Consider the following 15552-nt stretch of genomic DNA (forward strand, 5'->3'; position numbering starts at 1 on the left):
GGGCTCATAACATTAACACAGAATCAGTTCAGAATCAATCACCAAAAGAATCAGTTCGGTTCAAGACGCTCTGTGTGTCGGTTTGCTTCACGCTAAATCACACATGCGCAGTATCATCAGCTCCTCGGTTCACGAATCGGACGCGTCTGAGCAAGTTTAAGCCCAGAGAGAGAAGTAGATCCTCCCGAGAGAGTAGAAGCGAGTCCTCCAGACAGAGCAAGTCTAAGCCCAGGGAAAGTGGAAGTAGATCCTCCAGAGAGAGTAGAAGCGAGTCCTCCAGACAGAGCAAGTCTAAGCCCAGGGAAAGTGGAAGTAGATCCTCCAGAGAGAGTGGAAGCGAGTCCTCCAGACAGAGCAAGTCTAAGCCCAGGGAAAGTGGAAGTAGATCCTCCAGAGAGAGTGGAAGCGAGTCCTCCAGACAGAGCAAGTCTAAGCCCAGGGAAAGTGGAAGTAGATCCTCCAGAGAGAGTGGAAGCGAGTCCTCCAGACAGAGCAAGTCTAAGCCCAGGGAAAGTGGAAGTAGATCCTCCAGAGAGAGTGGAAGCGAGTCCTCCAGACAGAGCAAGTCTAAGCCCAGGGAAAGTGGAAGTAGATCCTCCAGAGAGAGTGGAAGCGAGTCCTCCAGACAGAGCAAGTCTAAGCCCAGGGAAAGTGGAAGTAGATCCTCTAGTCATAGCCAATTTGACTTTAGCCAGAGAAGACTTTTGGAAAGATGTCATGATCCCACACAAAGATTTCCAAATAGCAGAGTTGATGGGAATGAAAAGGAAATCGCAACATATTCTGAAAACAACGTTTCAGTGCCCCTGGAAGAAGAGCAGTATATCATTGTCAGTCCAACTTTAAAGAAAGATGATGGATCCAGAAGCTATAACAAGAAACATTTCTGCTTTTATTGCAGGAAGTTTGTCCAGAAAATGTCAAGACACTTGTGGCGTAAACACCAAGATGAATTGGATGTTGCGAAAGCATTCAGTTTTCCAAAAAACTCAAAGGAAAGAAAACTACAATTGGACTACATACGAAATAAGGGAAATTTCGAGCACAACGTCATGTTTTGGAAACACAAAAAGGAAAACTAATCCCATGTAAACAACCAGGAAAAAAATCAGAGGGACATAAATTTGCACATTGCATTCACTGCTATGGGCTGTTCTCAAGAAGAGCGATGTGGCGGCATTTCAAGGTCTGCAGCTTCAAACCCGGAAAGTACTAAACCAGGTAAAAATAGAGTTCAGGCATTGTGTGCTTTCGCTGAACCTTCTCCATCGGAATATACAGACGCGTATTGGAAGTTCTTGAGTGTAATGATTCAGGACAAGATTGCAGTTGCAATTAAAGGAGACAACTGCATCCTCAATTATGGTTTCAGGTTGTTCAAAAAGAATGAGAAGATAGTCAGTCAACACCAGTATATACGCCAAAAACTGAGAGAACTTGGCAGGGCTTTATTGGAAGCTAAAAAAATCACACATGTGAAGACCATTCAAGAACTCATCAAACCTGAACAGTACTCCCAGGTTGTCAGAGCTGCAAAGAACCTATCTGGATTCAGTGAGGAAACTGGCATATACCAATGTCCCTCTCTTGCACGCAAGGTAGGGCACAGCCTGCATTCGTTGGCTATGTTTATCAAGTCTGAAGGACTGAAAAAGAAAGATAAAGAAACCATTAAAGATGCTGAGGAGTTTGCACAGTTGTATTTAGAGAGTTGGAGGTTTGATATTGCAGGCCAGGCATTAACCCAGCTTAACCGGGCCAAATGGAATGCACCGCAACTTTTACCTCTTACACAAGATATCCAAAGGCTACATTGCTATCTAGAAGAAAAACTGCAGCAACATCTCAAAGATTTAAAAGAACATCGTTCATCCACAAATTGGAAGGAACTTGCAAAAGTAACGCTGACACAAGTTATGCTTTTTAATCGGCGGAGAGCAGGTGAAGTGTCCCGAATGCGCCTGTCTGCATACTTATCGAAGGACACATCAGAGGAACAGGGAGATGTAAATTTGGCCCTCACAGCGCTTGAGCAGAAGCTCTGCAGGCATTTTGTGCGAATAGCAATTGTTGGAAAAAGAGGAAGGAAGGTTCCTGTTCTTCTAACCCCATCAATGAGAGAATCACTTGATGCTCTTACTGAGAGCAGAGAAGAATGTGGGGTGCTGAAGGACAATGAATATCTGTTTGCATTGCCACAATCTGACCATTACCTCAGGGCTTGTGACTGCTTGAGGCAATTTGTCAGTGAATGTGCAGACATAAAAAATCCTCAAGCGCTAACATCAATTCAACTGAGGAAACATATTGCTACCCTGTCTACTGTTCTGAACCTTAAAACCACCGAGCTCGACCAGTTGGCAGACTTCCTTGGTCATAATATCACTGTTCACAGGAAACACTACAGGCTCCCAGAAAGCACCCTACAATTAGCCAAAGTAAGTAAAGTCCTTCTGGCAATGGAACAAGGACGCCTAGGAGATTACAAAGGAAAGAGCCTCGATGAAATACAAGTCGATGTAAATGGTAATTAACTTTATATTCTTGAAGGCACAATATATGACATTTAGTCTTCCACATTCAGAAAACAACTATTTACCATGTAAAACATAGGGCAGTAATGGTGACGGGATGAGATATAATACTACTGTTGTATACTCTTGCAGATTGCCCATAGTTTCAGCTTTCCAAACTCATTTTTTTTTTTATCAATTATCATTTTAGAGACCATCGACATGGAGGGACCTTTAGCAGAGGACATTGAAGGTATGTGTATACAATGTTCCTAAATTGATTATAAATGATCCGTTTTAGATATTTTGTGTATTGTATTCTTAAGTTATTTCCCTCTCCAGATGTCAGTATGCTAGGAGAAGATGGGTCAGATGATGAGGTCAGCATGTCATCCACGCAAGAATGTACCTCCACATCACAAAGTCAAAACCAGGGAGTGTCTGCCACCGGTGAGCTTGAACGCAATTCTTACCTTTCATGCATTTCACACAGCACATTGCAAAAATTTGAAAATCAACAACTCCACCTCCCTCCTTTGTCCCACCCACCTCTTTCTCCTGCAACTCTGTCAGGAGACCTGTCCGATGCAGAGGCTGCACAATCAGTCAAACACAACCCCAGTTTTAAAACTGAACACTGCGTCAGTACTGCCTGAAATTACAAGTAACATTAACTTTGAGGTTAGCATGAACCCACCTGTTGCTTATAGGTTGCTCTAATCTCTCGGCACGGACTTCATACAGGGATAGCACAGCTACTCCAACACGTCCCTGTCACTACAGAACATCTGGAATGTGCGCGATAAGGTCTGCAGACTTGGTCTGCTTCATGGCAGCAAACAGACTCCACGGTTGTCCGCATTGCTGAGCAGTGACCACACTTGCACTGCAAAGGGTTGCCGACCCTCTCCTCACTGTCAACTCCGTCCGGAGCCGCTGCAGCTCCCTCAACTTCTGCAAAAACAGGTCTCAACCCTCCTCCTCATCACTGGCTCAAACGCATATGCCATTGGGTTAGATGACATCAAATAAACTCGTACAGCCTTGTCTTTTTGACATGTTTCCTCCTCATCTGTGTACTCATACTCGACTCGCTGTAACTGTGTACTCGTACACAGTTGAGGAGGAAATATGTTTGAGTAGCCGTGCAATCCCTGCGTGAAGTCTGCTCTGTGAGATTGGAGCAACCTATAAACAGTAGGTGAGGGCACACTAACCTAAACGTTAATGCTATTTGTAAAGTCAGTAAAAACAGTTGCTTTCTGTCTGATGAAATCAGTTCATCTTATATTGTCCAACATACAATCTTTTCGCCGCACAGCTACTTCAGCAATAGTGGACTGCGTGGGACAGTCTGTTGTCCATACACTATATGAGGAAATATACTGCTTGAGGGCCACTATCCTTTAGGTCTTAGATGTTTCCCTGCTGCAGCACACCTGATTCATTGTGCAGAGCTTGGCAACAAGCTGTTTGATCTATTTAATTTGAATCAGGTGTGTTGAAGCAGCAAAACATCTCAGACCTGCAGAATAGTGGCCCTTGAGGACTGGAGTTGCCCATCCCTGGGCTAACATGACAACTAATATTTTCACATCACTAGTCACTTGAAAAGAATTTAGGACGATAGGAGACGGGATGAAATAAACTGTGTCTCTCTTTAAGAGACACAAATCCCATATACTGACTTCTTGTTAAGTGCCTTGAGATGGCATCTGTTGTGAATCGGCGCCATATAAATAAACTGAATTGAAAATTGAATTGAATATACTAAATTATTTTATAAAATAAAACAACCACTGTACTGACGGCTATTACATATTTCATGTAGTGTATACTAGGGCTAAACGATATATCGTTATCGTACCTATATCTAGATATGAGCTTTCAAGATATTACTATCGAAAAAAGCAACGATATAGACGATATAGATTTCCCCTCTCCACACTCACTGTGTGCATACAACTCTGGCAGTCACAACAAACATCAGTTTTACGTGTGCCCTTGACTGCAGCGCTAAAGTCAGCGCGCACACACTAGGGACGTGGGAACTATATTGTGAGAGGGGGGACGGCGTTTCCATGGTGACGCGACATTGCTTGTCACATGACACACTGCAGCAAAAACAGCGCTGAATGAATGATGATATGCTTTTGTCATTTTTTCTTTTTTTATTCAGAATATTCACAAATGTGTTAGCTATGGCATGAAATATCTGATATTCCGATGGTCAAATACATGCAAGTGGAAGTATATTGTTGTTTAAACACCTTTATTACAATTGCGTTAGTTGAGCTGTATGCGCGATGGGCACCGCCGTGTTAGTTTGTGCCGCAGACGCAGTTCAGAGAATCGGATCTGTTTGATTTACAACCTCTATGTTTACAACACGTGAATTCATCCACTTCTCCCGAAATACTAAAAAAGTAAGTGGCTGGTGAACTGGGAATAGAATATGTAAACACTGAAGTTACTTACACAATGTGTCTCTGATATGAATAAAACGTGTCCAATTATAATGGAAAGGATTATTATTACCTCTTCCATAGACATCAGTGTGTATTTTAAAAACTCTAAATGTATTGTTTTTTTAGTACTTATGTGAATTTATATGTTTGAAACCGAAAATAAACAGTATGTGGTTGAAAACACTGAAAAGTTGTGATATATGACAGCTCTGAGCGCGCCTGTCTCAGTTGATTATGTGATGCACTTGATCGTACGCTCCAGGAACCAGCCTAGACTGATTACACCTGTGTGATCATATGTGCGAAAGGCTTAAAAACAACAATTTTTGAAATGTAGGCTTAAATCAAACACATTTTAATTCAGATTCTATATATATATATATATATATATATATATATATTATATATATATATATATATATATACACATACATACACACACACACACACACTGGGGCTCAAAAGTTTGGGCACCCTTTGCAGAATCTGTGAAAATGAGTAATTTTCAAAAAATAAGAGTTCCCCTGTTCCAACGTCTATGCAAACTGTACAGAGACGGCGGATGAATTAGAAAGAAAGAAAATGAGTGCGGGAGATAATGCGGCCGGTGGCAGTGCAGAATATGACTTGGTTCCAAAACATAAATCATCTTCCATAATTTGGAAGTATTTTGGTTTCAGAAAAGACGATGTAAACCAGAGTGACGTGTTGTGCAGGTCGTGCTTAGCAAAATAACACGTAGTCATATCGTATTGTATCGAGATATCTGGCAGGATAATCGAGATATGAAATTTTGTCCATATCTTTCAGCCCTAGTGTATACTACAATAAAGTTATTTCTTTGTCCAGATGTCAGTATGCCAAGAGAAGAGGGGTCAGAAGATGAGGTCAGCATGTCATCCCTGCAAGAATGTTCCTCCACATCACAAGTCCAAAACCGAAGTGTGTCTGCAAAAAAGAGAGGTAAGCTTTGGGGCTTGCACTCTCTTTTGGGCCAGAGCTGCTCATTTATTTTTAAGGGCTTTTACTTTGCTTCCTTGACTCAACACTTGAAATATGTCTGTCCCTCCTTATTGTCTGGTGCCACAAGCCTGACAGTGGCTTGAAAGAAGCTGTTGCAGGAAGAGACCTTGTGAGCCTGCATTGTCGCAGGTTTTAGGGTTGGGGAAAGACTGGCATCATCACCTTTATATCAATAAGAAGTCTGTTGTATTTAAAAAAAAAAAAAAAATCTTTAACACTTTATGGAGTTACTCAGGGAAAAATGCTTGCATTTCCTCCAACAACAGACGTGTACAGAGACCAGTTGAAAAACTCAAACCTCCACATGCAGCTGACTTTATTCAATGACCTTTTAAAAGTGCCTTATAAATAGAAAATATTATCATTATTATTGTTTTTATTATTATTATTATTATTATTATTATTATTTTGTGAAATGCAAGAAAGAATAAAATTGCTTTAAGTGAGAGAGTCTGTGTTTATACTCGAGTTTAGGGTAAAAGCATCCTGTTGCAGTTTCTTTTACAGAATTATAATGTAATGCCGTCAGAAGTACAATGAGCCACTGCAAACCACTCAGTTTAATAAATACAACACGCAAAGAAAAAGAATGCAATCAAAACAGTTAACTATAAAGTTAAAAAGCAAAACTAAACAGAATGCATCTGAGCAGGCACTCCTTCGTTGCTTTCTGCCTTTCGTTAACCTGTTGCAGCTCTTCCTTCAGCCAGTTGTTGGTCGTTCTCAGGGTGGTTTTGGCAAAAGAGGGAGCACGGGGCTTGGAGAAGCTGGCAGCACAGGGGGGCTGGGGTTTTTCCACCGATTCATGCACTCTTTCAGCAATGAGACCCAAACATCCGTAGACTCGTGATCACTCTGGCCAATCACAAGAGAGTACATCCACTTAGCTGCGTTTGCGTAGCTGGGTAGCACGTCAGGTCCGAAGAGGTGCCCATCAAGCTGCATAATTAAGGATTAATTTGCTTTTTTTTTTTTACCAAACCAGTGTATAAAATGAATTATAATCTCAGTCATGTTATTATGAAGAGTTGTTTATTCCATCAAATAAGAACTTTATTTATTTACATTGTTAACAGTGCAATGTCTGCAGTGTTCTCTCACTCTCCACTGAAATCTGTGTGCTCAGCGTGAAGTCCACCTTTACTTATAGTGGTAATCCCAGAAATGGTTCCTGTCCTCTGAAAAACAGAGGCATTTTCAGTGTTGTGTCCACCAGATTAGAATATAAAGAACAAATGTATCAATTTCTGTACATCTCAAATACCAGTCTGATTTATCACAAGCAAGGTAAATGGCACAAATAGATCATTACCGTAATGAGAGAGGAAGCCAGCTGTGCTTCGAACTTTCTCATGTTCAGTATCTCCTTCTTTGGCATTCTGAGAGCATAGGCTGTGCTGCTTGTAGAGGAGCCAGGCGTTGACTACAGCAAGGGTGATTGTGTGCCAGAAGATGTACATGTACCACCGCCAGGATTTCAGTGCATACTTGTGTTTTGCTGTAAATGAGTCCAACAAATCCACACCTCCCATGTATTTATTGTAGATGCCCACAATGGAAGCCTTTCTAACGTCAATGTAGGTTTTGGCGGCTTTGTCCCAGTGTTGAATCTCCTGAACAGGTTCTGGTCCAGCGAAGGATGACACAAGTGTCACCGCCCTGTTGTTGTACCATTTTTACTGCACAGATGTTGTTTCCCCTCCACTCTGTGGTCAAAGCTTCCTCTGCCCTTCTTCTTCAAGCTCTTCACATGTAAATGTTACAGTTAGATGGGTAGATGCACTTGCCTGGCCTTTCCCACATAATGGATTCCTTGCTCAAGGAGCTTCACTACCAGTGGAACGGAGGTGAAGTAATTATCTGCCTAGATCTTGTTGTGTTGACCCTTTGGAAATGTGGAGGCAAGCTTCATTACAACATCACCTGACAATTCACCTGTCATCACCTGACACCCTGAGATTCCAGCTTTCACCCATACTTTAAAGCCTCATGAGTGTAGATTACCTTGCATATACTTCTTGATGCTGCTGAACTTCCCGTTGAAGGGTATCATCATCTTGTCCATGGAATGTGCTCTTCTGGTACCACCTGCAGGCAGTTTTCTCTGAGTGAATCAAGCCGTGGTCTGAGTTTCCAGAGTTTGTCCCTCTTTTCAGTCTCTGGCATGGTTAAATTGTTTACAAAATGTAATGTTCCATCCTCAGGTACATACCCAATGCTGCCTGTATTTCTTTTGTATTAGTGTTGACTGATCTTTCGTCATTTTGAATGCTGTACTCATTCGTATTTGTTGCCAGAGCTTGAACCAAATCTTCTGACACAAACTTTTGGAAGTATTGCAGTGGTGTGTGGAGGGAGGTGACATCATCTGTGAGAGCTTGACCAGAGAAATCAGTGACGTCTGTCATATGGCTTGATGTATTTCTTTGATTGCCCGGGCTCAATATTCACATTAGCTGGACAATCGGTAGGTTCTTGGTTTTCTTTGTCCACATGAGACATCAATATCTGATTCTTCATCACTTGCATCAGTGTCGTCAAAATCGATGTCCACATCACTTTCTCCTTTTTGGATGATGGCCATTAACATTGTGCACATTGTACCGAGGATTTCTCCTTGCTGGTGGCATTCTGAAATGAAAAGATAAAATTTGAGACAAATGTACATTCTATAAACAAATAGCACACATGCCTCATTATGACGTGTTCACACTTTGGACTGAAGCAGCCTATTCACACATCTCACCGGTCACACTATACCTAATGGCTCACCTATAGTAGACTGTGATTGTAATCCTTACAGGAATGCATTCAGCATCCAGTTTACAACAAAATCTAACAGTGATGAACATTTACACCTGTGCCAGAACAAAGCACCAGGAGCATCCCGCACAACTTGGAGGATTGGCCAGGTGTGGCCAGGTGTCTCTTGCAAAAGACCTGGTTAAATAAAGGTTATAGGCCTAATGATAATAAGCACTTTGAATATAAATTGATAAGAACATTTTGTTTATCAGTAGACTAAGAAAGGGCAGATTTGCACAAACAGAATTTTTTTGTTAGAAAGTCATGCAGAATATGATAGCAAATTATAATGTTTAGATATGGAAATAAATCTTTCAACTTTAGTCTCTAATACAGTATAGAATATGTAATCCGATATAAAGCTAAAGGGTATAAAGCTTAAATCATGTATAATTTGTTGTGAATATTTTCATTTAAGTTCCCCTCAAGATGTTCCTCTTAAATACAGGGCAATTATGACTGCCACTCTCATCCAACATTGTAATATTGCAACATTTATAAAACAAACTCCAAACAAAATGTAGGGTATATTTTCAACATTTACTGTATATGTCCTTGTTATAGACACTGTAATAAACAGAAAAAATTATTCCAAGCATTTTACTTACTTGAAGATGAATCCAGTCCAGTAAATCAAAGGGATGTTGCTTCATCAGAAAGTTGTAAGATGTGCCACTTCTTGACTTAAGGGTGGGCTTTGTATACAAATCCTGGATCCAATTACATGGTGGGAATAAAATGTAGGACCCACAGATCATATTGATGTGGTTGTATAAACAAACAAACAATAAAAAAAAAGATAAAAGGGGTTTTGGGGAGTAACCACAAATGTTGTAATACTGAAACAGTGGGTCTTACGGGGTTAAGTAAGATTAAAATTTATTCATAAAAGAAAACCTACAATGTTTTTATTTGTTTTTTTTTTGCCTACATAGGAAAACAAACGGCCGTCAAAAGAAGCTGGACCCCAGACGAGTGTGCTGCAGTGGACACACATTTGAGGAGATTTATTGTAATGAATCAAGTTCCTGGTAAAGAAGAGTGTCAGCGCTGTATTACTGCAGAACCTCAAGCTCTCAGAAACAGGGACTGGAAAGCAGTTAAATATTATGTTAAAAATCGCATTACAGCCCTGAGAAGAAAAGTCTAGTGTACCTAATGGAACTGAGGTAAAACCAAAACATTAGAGGTAGGATCTTAAAATGTTTTGTATTTGGTTGTGTTCTGTTGTAACCTTGTTGTTGTTGTTGTTGTTGTAGGGGTTTGCTCAGGTTTTATGGCTGTCCAGTGGCCTACAAATATACAGTTATACAATATACAGTTCTTATTTAATTTATTTTTTTATTTGATGGATGTAGGATGGATGTTGGATGGATATTGAATAGATGTTTGATGGATGGATGGATGTTGGATGGAAGTTCGAGAGCTGGGTGGATGTAGGATAGATGATGGATGAATGTTGGATGGATGTAGGGTAGATGATGGCTGGATGGATGTTGGATGGATGTAGGGTAGATGATGGATGGATGGATGTTGGATGGATGTAGGGTAGATGTTTGATGGATGGATGTTGGATGGATGTAGGGTAGATGTTGGATGGATGGATGTAGGGTAGATGATGGCTGGATGGATGTAGGGTAGATCTTGGATGGATGGATGTAGGGTAGATGATGGCTTGATGGATGGATGTTGAACAGATGTTGGATATATGGATGGATCTTGAATAGATGTTGGACATATGGATGGATGGATGGATGGATGTTGGATGGATGTTCGAGAGCTGGGTGGATGTAGGATAGATGATGGATGTTGGATGGATGAATGTCGGATGAATGTAGGGTAGATGATGGATGGATGGATGTAGGGTAGATGTTGGATGGATGGATGGATGTTGGATGGATGTAGGGTAGATGATGGCTGGATGGATGTTGGATGGATGTAAGGTAGATGTTGGATGGATGGATGTTGGATGGATGTAGGATGGATGTAGGGTAGATGATGGCTGGATGGATGTTGGATGGATGTAGGGTAGATGTTGGATGGATGGATGTTGAATGGATGTAGGGTAGATGATGGCTTGATGGATGGATGTTGAACAGATGTTGGATATATGGATGGATGTTGGATGTGTGGATGTTGGATGGATATTGATATATTCTTATTTATTTTAATGCATTTATTTATTTTAGGGCCTAAACACTGAAAGTGTGTGGGGCATATGTTAAATATTTCAAAGGATTTTTCATTTCTTTAAATATCTCTGTATCATTATTTCAAAATTTGAGGCTTCACTGGAAAGAACAACTTGTGTTAACATGACATTATGGATGCAGTCCAATATAACATATAATTTCAATGCCTATATAAGAGAAACTGTTGGGTTTACATAAAAGTTCAGGCTGATGTTGTTCAAACATTGAGTGCAGATTGTACAAACCTAGACATTAAATTAATAATTTGTTTTAATCATTTCATAAAAAGTTTATTGACTGACAACTGTGTGGCATAAACTTTGTCATTACAATAAAATTGGTCATTTCAGTTTTGTTATAAAACTGTCTTTGAAGCCGTATGTCTTGTAATCTGTAAAGGCAGATGGAAAGTTTCACATATATACATAGTTACTCATTACAAAAATAACTATTTTAGTCCAAAATAAGGGAACTGGGAGTAATAATAAAGGCTGTTGTCAGCAGCTGCAGATAGTGACCTTGGGCCCCATTAACATATAAAAACTTGGTATATATGTGTGTATGTGGGCGGACCTCTCAAGTCGGCAATCCTAGAAACGTTCCCCACAAGGGGCCAAATACCTTTTTCGACAAAACTTTAGAAATTTATCAAATTGAAGTGATATTAATGATTGAGATTTTTTTTTAGATCTAATGTTGTTTTTATAGCAGTGTAGGACCACTGGAAAGGGTGGATCCCACAACGCATAAAAAAACTGGTGGGCCCCATGAGTGGGCCTGCGCAAGAATGTGTGTGTGTGTGTGTGTGATTGGGTGTGTTAGGCTGTGAGTGTGTTTGTGTGTGATTGGGTGTGTTAGGCTGTGAGTGTGTGTGTGTTCATTGGGTGTTTGCTGCTCTGCTCGTCCCTCAGGATGTGGAGAGATGCTACAAATCTTGCTGCTAAATTGGAGCATTTGGCTTCTTCGCCAAGGATGAATCTAAGTTTTTGGGTTGGATTACAGGTGTTAAATTGGGGAAATATCTTATTCATTTTGGGGTAATATTGGTCTCTGATGTGTTCGTATTTGGGGCATTCTGTGAGGAAGTGCAGCTCGGTCTCCGGCACTCCCAGAATGCAGTGCGAGCAGAGTCTGTCCTCCCGGGAGAGCCAGGTCTGTCTGCGCCGGCCCGTCTCGATGGCCAGGCTGTGCTCGCTGAGTCTGTACATCGTCAGGGTTTTCCTGAGTTTCACATCATTCACTGCGCTCAGGTAGCTCACAACAGTGTACTCTCGATTTAGTGCCGAATAACATTCCAGTTTGTGTTGGTTTTGAATGGTGTTTGTCCAATGGGCGATGTACTTGTCTTGTTCTGTGTTGATAATTTGTGCAGGCCGAATGTGTGTGAGTGTGTGTGTGTGCTGAGGCGAGCTGATCTCTGCAGGAGAAAGCTCAGTCAGTCTCAGCAAAAGCTGGCACAGGGGACTCCTCGTTACGATCAGCTCTTGGTGTTTGAGGGCTTGATAATGGTACGTGTTGGGATCGCTTGTTTTCAGTTGTTTCCAGAATTTGATGGCTCGTTTTTGGATGTTTAGGAGGAGAGGGTATTGGCCTAATTCTGCCCTGCATCCGTTGTTTGGTGTTTTTCTTTGGACTTTCTTTTACAGAAATCTAATTGTAGAGTTTCAATCGGATGTTTTTCCCAATTAAAAAAATCAAATTTTATAGAAGGACCCCACACTTCACTGCCATATAAAACAATTGGTTCAATTATTGATTTGAAAAGTTTGAGCCAAATTTGGATTGGGATGTCAATTTTGATTGATCGTTTTATGGCATAGAAAGCCCTCTGAGCTTTCTCTTTGAGTTCATTCACAGCCAAAGTAAAGTTACCAGTTGGAGTTATTTTCAGGCCGAAGTAGGTGTATGCTTTTGTGCTCTCAATGGTTCTGTGTGAGAGTGTGAATGTGTGTGTTGGTCCCTGAGATCTGGAGCGTTTCTGGAACGTCATGACTCTAGTCTTCTGGAGGTTGACGGTCAGGGCCCAGGACTGACAGTAATCCTCCAGCAGATCCAGGCTGTCCTTGAAAGGGAGCATGTTCTAACATATTGGCCAATTGGTTGATGTAAATGTTGAAGAGGGTGGGGCTTAAACTGCATCCCTGTCTCACTCCGCGCCCCTGGGGGAAAGATTTGGTTCTTTGGTTTCCAATTTTGACAGCGCATTGGCTGGCTGTGTACATCGATTTGATCAAATCATAGAATTTCCCCCCTACTCCACTGTCAATAGGCTTTAGGTATAATCCTTCGTGCCAGATTGAATCAAATGCTTTCTTGAAATCAACGAAACAAGCAAAAATTTGTTCTTTGTTTTGATGTAAATATTTGTCAATTAGTGTTTGTAATGTAAAAATGTGATCGGAAGTGCGACATTTTGGAAGAAAGCCAATTTGGGATTTACTCAAGGCATTGTGCTTCATAAGGAAGTGTAAAAGTCTGGCGTTTAAGATGCTGCAGAGAACCTTCCCCAATTTACTGTTCACACAGATGCCCCGGTAGTTGTTGGGGTCTAGTTTGTCTCCGCTCTTGTGGATGGGGCTGATGAGGCCCTTGTTCCAGATCTCAGGGAAGAACCCTACAAACAGAACATCATTGAACAGTTTGAGCATGGCCAGTCTGAAGCTTTGGTCTGTGTGTTTCAGCATCTCGTTCAGGATGCTGTCTACACCAGAGGCTTTCTTGGACTCAAGTTGGTTTGTTTTAATTGATCTTTCCAAATTGTCTAGTTTATTAATTATTTCATTTTGATTAGAATTTTGAATTTCAGTTGGGGTGTATAATTCCTGGAAGTGGTTTTTCCACTTCTCCCCATCTTGGATTGCCAGAACTTCTTGATTTGGTTTGTATAGCAATTTCCATTTATCCCAAAATTTGTGTGAGTTTATAGATTTTTCAATTTCTTCAAACTGGCTTTGCAAAAACTGTGCTTTTTTCCGCCGGAGTGTGGCTTTATACTGTTATACTGAGGTTTTTTTTCTCAGAGCCTTACAGTACAAATCAAACCATTTGTCAGTATCTAAATATTTTTTCTTTGGTTTAGCAATTGCCAAATGACTTTTTTGTGCTGTTTTGTAGAATATGTTGTTTAGGTCTTGTACTTCCTGATCGATGCCGAATTGGTTTTTAGGGTATTCCTGTATTTGGAATGAATGTATGAGGGATTGTATTTCTGAAGATTCAACGGCAGTGCTGTAATTACTGGCACTGGTTTCTGTTTCATCACAGTTTTGTCTGCTGGGGTGAGAAGAGTATAAGTGGTTATTGCCTGTGATGAATCTGCTACCGTGCGATTAGATGAAATCTAATTCTGCTCCTGTTCTGGCGTTTAGATCGCCCATAAGCAGCACATTTCCCTGGGCCTGGAAATGGCTGATTTCTCTCTCTATGTTCTGGAAAGTTTCCTCTTGGAAATACGGAGACTCGAGGGGTGGAATGTAAACTGCACAAAGGAAAACAGGCTTAGATGCTGATATCATTCCTTTTTGTATTTTTAGCCACAGGTGATGTTGTTCTTTTTTTTATTATTAGTTCTATGGGCAATTCAGATCTCTCTCTCTCTCTCTCTCTCTCTCTCTCTCTCTCTCGTGCACGTGCGTGTGCGTTTGTTGCGTGAGCGTTTGTTGGGTGAGCGTTGAGAGCGCGTGGTAAGTGTGAATGGTTTATGCCCGCTGTGGCGAAAATTTCCTTTTTCTTCTTTCAATTCTTTATTTATTTGATATTTGTGGAGCATCGGGTGGGGAAGTAAGGCTCCCTTGGAGGAGGGGCTGGTCGTTAGCAACCAGTGTATCACCCATTCACTGGAAGCACGGCAGCCCAGAACACAAACACTAGTTTAGATTCTCTCACGCGGCGCCACGGAGTCAAAGTGGTGTCCGCAGTGAATGTGGAGGAATGCATATTGGCCGTCGGAAATATTGTTGGTCATGACTGTATTTTAGCGGCATCTAGGATGAATAATGCAATTGTTTTGTTTTTAAATTCTGTTGAGAAAGCAAACGAAGTAGTGGAGAGAGGTATAGTTATCAGCGGTTTGTTCACCCCGGTGCTTCCCCTCTCTACCCCCGCTAAGAAAGTCACTTTGTCTAACGTTCCGCCGTTCATAAAAGACAAAATGCTGACAAAAGAACTGTCGCGTTTCGGAAAGATAGTCAGCCCAGTGAAAAAGATGTTTTTTGGCAGCAAATCAGACTTAATCAAACATGTGGTATCTTTCAGGAGGTTCACTTACATGATCCTGAAAGATAACCGAGACGAACTCAATCTGAATTTGAAACTCAGAGTCGATGACTTTGATTATACTGTTTTCGTTAGTATGGATGTGATGAGGTGTTTTGGCTGCGGGAAGACGGGCCACATATTACGAGTTTGCCCAGATAACAACGGTACAAATAAACCAGATGTTTCAGGTGAAGCCTGTGACCAAGTCAGCACAGATAATGTTTCTGATCCAGGGCCATCCACTAGCGACCAAACTGAAACACTTCCTCACTCACAGACTGAGGTGAATCAGGA

At 41.1% G+C, this 15552-nt stretch overlaps 1 protein-coding gene and 1 long non-coding RNA gene across 3 annotated transcripts; one reads left to right on the forward strand and one right to left on the reverse strand.

Annotated features, from left to right (window-relative positions):
• The first annotated feature begins 1220 nt into the window (after positions 1 to 1220).
• Positions 1221 to 10446, forward strand: LOC127957823 (uncharacterized). The gene is made up of 5 exons (XM_052556519.1): positions 1221 to 2526; positions 2725 to 2766; positions 2856 to 2963; positions 5831 to 5944; positions 9745 to 10446. The coding sequence occupies exons 1-5, from the start codon at positions 1308 to 1310 to the stop codon at positions 9957 to 9959; spliced, it is 1698 nt and encodes a 565-aa protein (XP_052412479.1). The 5' UTR covers positions 1221 to 1307; the 3' UTR covers positions 9960 to 10446.
• LOC127957841 (uncharacterized) lies at positions 6634 to 9747 on the reverse strand. 2 transcript variants are annotated; one of them, XR_008153862.1, is made up of 5 exons: positions 9418 to 9747; positions 8777 to 8944; positions 7317 to 8635; positions 7070 to 7182; positions 6634 to 6943 (listed from the first exon to the last, which is right to left on the reverse strand). It is a non-coding gene; the product is annotated as an uncharacterized LOC127957841 (long non-coding RNA). The 2 variants fall into 2 exon arrangements; XR_008153863.1 differs by lacking the exon at positions 8777 to 8944 and having other exon boundaries at positions 6635 to 6943.
• Positions 10447 to 15552: the final 5106 nt, after the last annotated feature.

Source organism: Carassius gibelio, chromosome B5 (genome assembly GCF_023724105.1).
Source record: "Carassius gibelio isolate Cgi1373 ecotype wild population from Czech Republic chromosome B5, carGib1.2-hapl.c, whole genome shotgun sequence".
NCBI lineage: Eukaryota > Metazoa > Chordata > Actinopteri > Cypriniformes > Cyprinidae > Carassius > Carassius gibelio.